Source organism: Myotis lucifugus, unplaced genomic scaffold (assembly GCF_000147115.1).
Source record: "Myotis lucifugus unplaced genomic scaffold, Myoluc2.0 scaffold_47, whole genome shotgun sequence".
NCBI classification, from domain to species: domain Eukaryota; kingdom Metazoa; phylum Chordata; class Mammalia; order Chiroptera; family Vespertilionidae; genus Myotis; species Myotis lucifugus.
This window is the reverse complement of record NW_005871095.1, coordinates 3,467,872-3,477,646: the sequence shown is the minus strand read 5'-3', so window position 1 is coordinate 3,477,646 and position 9,775 is coordinate 3,467,872. Positions and strand designations below refer to the sequence as shown.

The 9,775-nt window shown below is 43.6% G+C and overlaps 1 protein-coding gene and 1 non-coding gene across 6 annotated transcripts in view; both read left to right on the top strand.

Moving 5' to 3' along the window:
- Positions 1-9,338, top strand: part of FBXO18 (F-box protein, helicase, 18) — a 62,560-nt gene extending 53,222 nt beyond the window's left edge. For 4 of the 5 annotated variants that reach the window (XM_023753579.1, XM_023753578.1, XM_023753577.1 and 1 more), the window contains 3 exons: positions 2,506-2,612; positions 8,180-8,311; positions 8,845-9,338. In XM_023753579.1, the coding sequence (XP_023609347.1) occupies positions 2,506-2,612; positions 8,180-8,311; positions 8,845-9,015 (410 nt within the window). In that variant the 3' untranslated portion in view covers positions 9,016-9,338. The remainder of the gene's footprint in view (positions 1-2,505; positions 2,613-8,179; positions 8,312-8,844) is intronic. The other variant, XR_002829170.1, reaches the window with a different exon arrangement.
- Positions 5,056-5,163, top strand: LOC111825947. Its single transcript, XR_002829179.1, has one exon. It is a non-coding gene; the product is annotated as a U6 spliceosomal RNA (small nuclear RNA).
- Positions 9,339-9,775: the final 437 nt, after the last annotated feature.

Genomic DNA, 9,775 nt, shown 5'->3' with positions numbered 1-9,775 from the left:
TCTTTAATAGTTGACTTGGGATTCTTCCTTGGGATGCCTTGCTTCTTGTTGGATGGTGTGGCTTCTTGGAAGGATTCTTCTAGAAAAAGAAAAAGGCACCGCCTTAGTCTTAAAGTTTTTATTCATATACTATAGCTTTTTGAGATGTGATTCACAACCCTACCATTCATCCATTTAAAGTAGACAGTTTAATGAGTTTTAGTATATTCACAGGTCAACTGCTCTTTATTGAATTTTTGCCATTGTGCTAGGTATTGTAAATGAGAGAACTGAGGAGTAAGGTAGACAGTAAACACTTGTAATGTTTTTCTTCTCTGGTTGTCCTTTAACAACATAAGAGAGTTTCACATTGGCCCAAGTAAGAGAGAGAGTGTTAGGAAAAGGAAAGAACTTGGGTTTCAGAGACTTGGGTTAAACTCCTGGACACTGGATTAGCCATGGTCCATTTGTCCAGATGCCTTACCTTCCATAAGTCTCAGCTTTCCTATCAGTCCCATAGGGTCATCGTGAGAAAAACTGAGAGAACAAACAGAAAATATGAACTGGGCCACATCACAGGTGTTGATAACCAGTGAACTGGTTCCCAGAGTTTACCAGCAGTAGCACTAACTAAAATTCAGTATTTTGTGCCACTAGACTGTTAGGTTTTTGTTTATTTTTGGAGTTGGTGTTTATAGGAAAATTATATATATACTAGAGGCTCTGTGCATGAAATTCATGCAAAGGGGGTGGTTCCCTCAGCCCAACCTGCACCCTCTCCAATTGGGGACCCCTGTGGGATTGGGCCTAAACTGGAAGTCAGACATCCCCCTCGCAATCTGGGACCGTTGGCTCCTAGCCACTCAACTGCCTGCCCACCTGATCGCCCCTAACCACTCTGCCTGCCTGCCTGATCATCCCTAACCTCTCTGCCTGCCTGCCTGGTTGCCCCTAACTGCTTCTGCCTGACTGCTGGATCGCCCCTAACTGCTCCCCTGCCGGCCTGATCACTCCTCACTGCTCTCCCCTGCCAGCCTGGTTGCCCCTAACTGCCACCCCCCCGCCCCCGCCAGCCTAGTTGCTCCCAACTGCCCCCTCCTCACCCCCCCGCCAGCCTGGTCGCCCCCAGCGGCCTTCCCCTGCCAGACTGGTCATCCCCAACGGCCCTCCTCTGCTGGCCTGATCTTGCCCCCATTGGCCTTCCCCTGCAGGCTTGATCTCGTCCCCAACTGCCCTCCTCTGCTGGCCTGGTCATCCCCAACTGCCCTCCCTGCCATCCTGGTTGTCCCCAACTGCCCTCTCCCGCTGGCCTGATTGCCCCTAACCCCCTGCTGGCCTGGTCTCACCCCCAACTGCCCTCCCCTGCTGTCCTGATCGCCCCTAACTGCCTCTGCCTCAGTCCCCACCACCTTGGCTTTGTCTGGAGGGAGGTTGGACGTCCAGAAGATGGCCGGTTAAACCAGTCTTATTAGCATATTGCCCTTTTATTAGTATAGATTATATAGGATAGGATTGCTTAAATGGGGGGGAAAAGCCTTTTTCAGCAGGAGGAGATGCTCTTGGCAGACAAAAGTACATAATCCCTATATCAGCAAGCAACAGATAGCCAGGCATATGCACTATACTGCCAAAGTGGTCATTAAAAAATTGAACCACTTTCTTACACCTTACACCAGTTCTCAACCTTCTGGCCCTTCAAATACAGTTCCTCATGTTGTGACCCAACCATAAAATTATTTTCGTTGCTACTTCATAGCTGTAAGGTTGTTACTGTTATGAATCGTAATATAAATATCTGATATGCAGGATGGTCTTAGGCGACCCCTGTGAAAGGGTTGTTTGACCGCCAAAGGGGTCGCGACCCACAGGTTGAGAACTGCTGCCTTACACCAAACAGCTGTTGCCCTTAAAACCCCTCCTCAGCCCCCACCTTAGGTTGTGCCTTTACAGTTCACCCAGATTAGGTTCTGATTGGTCAGTTTCTATGCCAGTCAGTGTCAAAAGCTCCACCTCCTAGGCAGCCATTGGTTCTTCTGGGAAATCCAGAGCAGCCCCGCTGACAGCTATCTCTCTTGCCAGGCCTATCTTGGGGCCTGATCCACAGCGGCTGCGCATCAGGCCCTGCTTCTCTATCTCTCCAGGCCTTGCCAGCAGCTGTGATGGCTGCTGATCAGGCCCCTCTTCTCTCTCTCTCTCTGGGCCTGATCCGCAGCCGCCCCACCTACCTTGCCCCACCCACCCTCTTCCACTGTCCGGCCCGCCTGCCACCAGCATTGCTGTGATAGGAGCCTGTGGGCCACTGGGGAGGGACGAAGAGGTGCTCCATGCACTTCCTGGTGACTGGTCATCCGTCTGGTCATTTAGGTCGTGACGGCCCTAGGCTATTATTAGTATAGATAGCCAGCATATCTTGAGTGTTTCTTTTTTAGGGGTGGTGGATGAGGATAGTTAACATTTAGATGAGAATATAAATTCTTGTAAGCAGGCATTTGAGTTGATATATTATTTCCCTTTACTTTTCTTTAGAGTCTTTCTCTGAGGATGAATGGAATTTACTGTATGTTGCAGTCACTCGTGCCAAGAAGTGTCTCATCATGACCAAATCATTGGAGAACATTTTGACTTTGGCTGGGGTAAGAGGAACTGGTAGCACAAGTTAGTTTAACAACATTGGATTATATTGGGTTTGAATAGGGATCAACCTTTCCTGGGTTGGAAGAGAAGGGCTTCTCTTTTTCTAGTGCACAGAAGCCTATTGCTAGTGCAGGAAGTGTCCTAACCAAAGAAACAAACATGTGGGTTCTTTTCTAAATTCTTTCCTGATCTAGTAAGTTCTTTTAAAAATATCAGCTGTGTTCATGCATTTCTTAATTTCTCCCTTATTCGATTAGTGCTTAACACTCTTAGGGAAAAACATGGCAAGAATGTTTTCTGTGTTTGAACTTTCTCCCCCTCACTCCCTGGTTCCTTTTGAACTGGCAACTGTTGCTGCCAGGGGAGAATGTGCATTCAGGTACCTGGCCTCTTGTCACTGGCTAAGATGCAGAAAAGTATCAGCACTCACTCTTTACTCCTGCAAATCAGTCTTCTCCCACACTCTCTTGTTTCCACCTTTCATGGACTGGAGCAGGGGTCCTCAAACTACGGCCGGCGGGCCACATGCAAATACAAATATTGTATTTGTTCCCGTTTTGTTTTTTTACTTTTATAGTTGATTTGTTCAAATCAGGATCCAGACATTTGGCTGTTAGGTCTTTGATGTTTCTTAATTTAGAGCAGTCAAGACCCTCTCCCTCCTTTTCAGTGCTCCTGGGGTTTTTGCAGAAATGGAGTCAGTTTTTCTACATAATATTTCACATTCTAGATTTATTGCTTTGTGTGGTTGGATAGCCTATTCTATTATTGCCTACCCTGGATTTTCTATAACTGGAATTTGGCCATAGAGACTGAATTAGGCTCAGGCTTCACTTTTCTGGCAGGGATCCTGTATTTGGGGGTCAGGGAGAGACTTTGCTTTGTATTGCCTTATATCAAAAGGCAGTGATATCAGATTATCTCCCTTTTAGTGGGGTTAAGATTGTTCAACGTTTTAGTAGATAGAGATAGTAAATCATTCATATATATATATATATATATATATATATATATATATATTTACACACACACATATATGAATGGGGGAGGGATGGACGGTAATAACTGAGCATGTGAAAGTATGTTGTGAACAGTAGGGTCATGCATGGTGAAGTTTTTAGGGCAAAAGTGAGTCATTGTTTCCCACCACCTAGAGTGATAACTATTTGGTTTCCCCTGTAATCAAGAGTAGGGCAGGCAGCCTCTTTTTCTCTGACCCCCTTAGAAAATCTAGCTAATCACTAGGAGCTTTTTTGTTTCTTTGCTTATTTCATGTTTTGAAGAAGTGAAGGGACTCACTGTGTTGCCAAATTATGAAGTGACATGGAGTTATACTAGTTGCTCAAAGACAGCTTCTTAGCCTCCTAGAATCTTAATCCAAATCTCACAGGCACATCCTTAGTACAGTGCTTAGCACATGGTTGGTGCTCATTGTTTGTCGAATGGATGAAACAGCCCCTCTCATTCTTAGGCTGCGCACGGCCTGATCCCACAGGCCTCCGATGAGACTACCTTGGTTAACATCCCAGTTTTTCCACCTGGGTACTTGTGACTTTGGGCAAGCTACTGAACACTCTGTACTTCTCTTTCCTAATCTGTGAAACTGGCATAATGGCACTGACTGCACCTCTGAGGAGGGGATAGAGAAGGTCCATGATGAACTGGTGAAATAACTGCTTTACAATCGATTGGGGAAAGCAGACGGACACTCAAGGGCAGTTAATTGTCTTTGAGACACTGAATCCCGGGAGGAGGTAGCATGGGGAGAACTGGCATTTGCTTCGGAGCTGTGTTGTCATGGCATGTGTGTGCTCATTCATTCAGCAGTGATTGTTGAGCACTTTCTACATGACAGAAGTGCTGTTGAGTCATGTGCTTCCATGTCATTTAGCTTTGTATCTGGACATTATCACAGAGACGGCGAGACAGAAATACTCTGTTGCTTGCTGATTAAGAGCACAGGCTCTGGACTTGGGCACACCGAGTTTAAGCCCCACAACTGCTGCAATCTAGCTCTGTGATCTTGTGCACAAGTGACCTAATTTCTTATCTGTCATACCCTCATCTATGCAATGGGGATAATGACAATGTCACCCCAGGAAATCATTGGTGAGGATTATATGTATAGTGCTTTATAAGCAAAGGATCTGACTGCTAGTACGGAAGCAAGGCATTTAAAAACAAGCAGCCTGGGATGATTTCAGGAGGAGAGGTGTAGGTGGTGGCATCATGTGCCTTTAGATTTCTGAAGGCCAGGGGTTCCAGCGAAGCTTTCTCCTCTGTGATAGTGTTTGTAACAGCTACAGTGGTCCATCTGCCAGTATATTACACAGTTTGATGTAAGCCCTTCACAGTTTTTTTGAGTGATGGAGTTTCTCCACAGCTAATGGTCTTTGTATCTGTGAAAGTATTGGATACCCAAGATGTCACTAAAGAATGTGGGTGGCACTCGCTTCGGCACGTATACTAAAATTGGAACGATACAGAGAAGATAAGCATGGTCCCTGTGCAAGGGTGACACACAAATTCTGTGAAGCGTTCCATATTTTTACACCATGACCAAGTAGGATTTATCCCGGGATGCAAGGATGGTACAATATCCACAAATCTATAAACATGATACATCACATAAACAAATTGAGAGATAAAAATCACATAGTCATATCAATTGATGCAGAAAAAGCATTTGACAAAATCCAGCACCTTTTCTTGATAAAAACTCTTAGCAAGGTGGGAATAGAAAGATCATACCTCAACATAATAAAAGCCATATATGACAAACCCACAGCCAACATCATACTCAATGGGCAAAAACTAAAACCATTTCCCCTAAGAACAGGAACAAGATAGGGATGCCCACTTTCACCACTCCTGTTCGACATAGTACTGGAAGTACTAGCCATTGTGATCAGACAAGAAAAAGAAATAAAAGGCATCCAAATTGGAAAAGAAGAAGTAAAACTGTCCTTATTTGCAGATGAAATGATACTATACATAGAAAATCCTAAAGACTCCATCAAAAAATTATTAGACTTAATAAATGAATTCGGTAATGTAGCAGGATACAAAATTAACCCCAAGAAATCTGAGGCATTTCTATACACCAATAGTGAACTTACAGAAAGAGAGACTAAAACAGCAATCCCATTTACCATTGCACCAAAAAAATTAAACTTAACTAAGGACGTAAAAGACCTGTACGCGGAAAACTACAGGACACTGAAAAAAGAGATAGAGGAAGACATAAACAAATGGAAGAACATACCGTGTTCATGGATTGGTAGAATCAACATCGTTAAAACGTCCATATTACCCAAAGCAATCTATAGATTCAATGCAATCCCCATTAAAATACCAATAGCATATTTCAAAGACCTAGAACGAATTCTCCAAAAAATTCATCTGGAATGAAAAAAGACCCCGAATAGCTGCAGCAATCCTGAGAAAGAAGAACAAAGTAGGTGGGATCTCAATACCAGATACCAAGCTGTATTTCAAAGCCACTGTTCTTAAAACTGCCTGGTACTGGCACAAGAACAGACATATAGATTAATGGAATAGAATAGAAAACCCAGAAATCGTCCCAAACCACTATGTTCAATTAATATTTGACAAAGGAGGCAAGAACATACAATGGAGTCAAGACAGTCTCTGAAATAAATGGTGTTGGGAAAATTGGACAGATACATGCAAAAAAAATGAAACTAGACCACAAACTTACACCATACACAAAAATAAACTCAAAATGGATAAAGGACTTAAACATAAGACGGGAAACCATAAAAAAATACTAGAGAATCCATAGGCAGCAAAATCTCAGACATATGCCGAAGCAATTTCTTCACCGATACCACTCCTAGGGCAATGGAAACTAAAGAGAAAATAAACAAATGGGACTACATCAAAATAAAAAGCTTCTGCACAGCGAAAGAAATCATCAACAAAACAACAAGAAAGCCCATTGCATGGGAGAACATATTTGCCAATGTTATCACCAATGAGGGTTTAATCTCCAACATTTACAGGGAACTCATACAACTTAACAAAAGAAAGATAAATGACACAATAAAAAAATGGGCAACGGACCTAAATAGATACTTTTCGAAAGAAGACAGAGGAAGGCCAAGAGACATATGAAAAGATGCTCAAAGTCACTAATCATCTGAGAGATGCAAATCAAAACGACAATGCAGTACCATCTCACACCTGTCAGAGTGGCTATCATCAGCAAACGGCAAGTGCTGGAGAGGATGTGGAGAAAAAGGAACCCTCGGGCGCTGCTGGTGGTAATGCAGACTGGTGCAGCCACTGTGGAGAACAGTATGGAGTTTCCTCAGAAAACTAAAAATGGAACTCCCATTTGACCCAGTGATCCCACTCCTAGGAATATATCCCATGAAACTAGAAACACCAATCAGAAAGGATATATGTACCCCTATGTTCATAGCAGCACAATTCACCATAGCAAAGATTTGGAAACAGCCTAAGTGCCCATCAGCAGATGAGTGGATTAAAAAACAGTGGTACATCTACACAATGGAATACTATGCTGTGGTAAAAAAGAAGAATTCTTGCCATTTGCAACAGCATGGATGGAACTGGAGAGCATTATGCTAAGTGAAATAAGCCAGTCAGAGAAAGATAAATATCACATGATCTCACTCATTTGTGGGATATAATGAACAACAAAGTGATGAACAAAAACAGATCCAGAGACAGAGAAGCATTGATCAGACCGTCGAACCTCAGAGGGAAGATAGGGGTGGATGGGGGTAAGGAGGAGAGATCAACCAAAGGACTTGTATGCATGCATACAAGCCTAACCAAGGGACACAGACAACAGGGGGGTGAGGACATGATTAAGGGGTGAGGGGACAATGGGGGGATAAAGACACATATGTAATACCTTAATCAATAAAGAAAAGAAAAGAATGTGGGTGGCTTAATTAGTTGATTTACCTGTTCATTCAGTTGACAAATATTAATTTACTAGAGGCCCGTTGCATGAAGAGATTCATGCAATAGGCCTTCCTTTGCCTGGCTGCTGGCACCGCTTTTCCTCCGGCTCCTGGGACCCAGGCCTTCGCTCCGGCCGCAGCGGAGAAGCCAAGCCTCGAGGCTTCTCTGCTCTGACTGCAGCAGAGAAGCCAAGCCTCTTCAGTCTTCAGTTTTCAGTCTTCGCTCGGACCAGAGCCTTCAGTCTTCACTCTGCACCTGCATGTGCAAATTAACCGCCATCTTTGTTGGGTTGATTTGCATACTCATCCTGATTGGCTGGTGGGTGTAGCAGAGTGACACCAATTTGCATGTTTCTCTTATTAGTGTGAATAGTGCCCGTGTTATATGCCAAGCGTTGCAGTTAGTGCTAGGAAGTTTGGGTAACAAATGTAAGGTGCCTGGTGATCTCATAGAACTTACAGCCTAGGAGGGAAGCATTAGGCAGTTTTAGGCCTAGCAGCAGGATTTTAGGAGTTGGAATGTTTCCAATGCCTTAGCTATTAGAGTTTCCAAGTAGAATGTGGCAGAGGCATTGCTGTAATTCTTTTTCCCATTCTTTTCTTTCTAGGAGTATTTTTTGCAAACAGAGCTGACAAGTAATGTTTTAAAAACAGGAGTGGTTCACTGCTGTGTGGGGCAGTGCAACAACACCATCCCAGTGGACACTGTGCTCACCATGAAGAAGCTCCCCATCACTTATGTATGTGGTCTTGGCTGCAGCTCTGGCTTTCAATAGAATTTAATTCAGTCATTTGTGTTTTATTGCATGTGAGCTATGTGCTTTCAGGGCTGTGGGTGAGGGAGATAAAAGAGGAGTTTGTATAATCTTTCTCAGGGGCTTTTCATATATAAGGCACAAGAGATGCCAGATCTACTTGTGTCAAAATGATGATAATGACATAATCAGTGTGCGTGGCATAGGCTGGGAGGTTGGGTTGTGACTGACAAGCCAAGGAGAACTGCTTCCCTGGAGGGTCTGGTTAACTTGTTCTTGGCTCTTCATCTCTTGCCTTAATAAATTTGGGTTTCTGTTGTAAGAGAATTTGATATAGTCTAGTCCACCCTAGATGACAGTGCAGTGGGAAGTATTACCTGAGAGGTTTGCACAAGTCTGAAAATATCAGAATCATAATACATAGTCCTTAGGCAGCATGAGAGCAGTTCAGCACTTCTTGGTATAATCCTTGTTCTTTGATTGTTCCCCATCCCTCTGTTTCTTATCCCTCATTGCAGAGCAACAGAAAGGAAAACAAGGGTGGCTACCTCTGCCACTCCTGTGCAGAACAGCGCATTGGGCCTTTGACCTTCTTGACTGCCACCCCCGAGCAGGTGCACTCCATGCCACCCACCGTCGAGAACATAGTGCTGCCCAGACACGAAGCTCTGCTTTTCCTTGTCTTCTGAAAGCCAAGAGGAGCATTCTTCATGGTACAGATTGCCTTCTGTGGATTCCTATTACTTGAAGAAAGCCAGTGTGGGGTGGGGTTCTCATTCACCTGAGACTCTGAATTCACTCACAGAGTATTTTTGAGGAAGATGAAGCCAACCAGAGTTGGACCTGCCATTTATCCATTCCCTATAGGTGATCAGTTTCCACTGCCCCTCCTCCATGCACCCAGGGGATGTGAGAGATGTTCTTTTGATTAAAAAAAAAAACCACAACAACATTTTATGTATTTAAGCTTTTATTACAAGGTTTCAATTAAACAGCCATTGTAGAACTGACATACCAATGTGTGACACCTGCCTTCAGCCCTGTTGTTTGAACTTTCTCCAGCTTTCTCTTTTTTCCACTTTTTCTAACAGCTCGGTCACTGTTCACACAATCACCAAGTAGAGTATGAAACTTAATATCCAGGGTATAATTGCTGCTTCAAAAATGAGATTTTCATGCTGGGGAGATTCATACTTGTATAAGACATAGTGTGTGTCTTTGTCATCACGGGGTTCACAATTTAAACAGGGAAGCAACATCATACAGAAAAAGGCAAGCACAAAGGTACAATAGCTAGACTTCCTGTGTTTCTGACAGGTAGAACCAAAGATGAGAAATATTTGAGAGGGAATGGGTAAAGGGGGTCAGAGGTAAAAATAAAAACAGACATTACTGAGTAACACCAGAAAATACCTTACTATTATCTAGTAATTTGTAACCAAAAGGAAA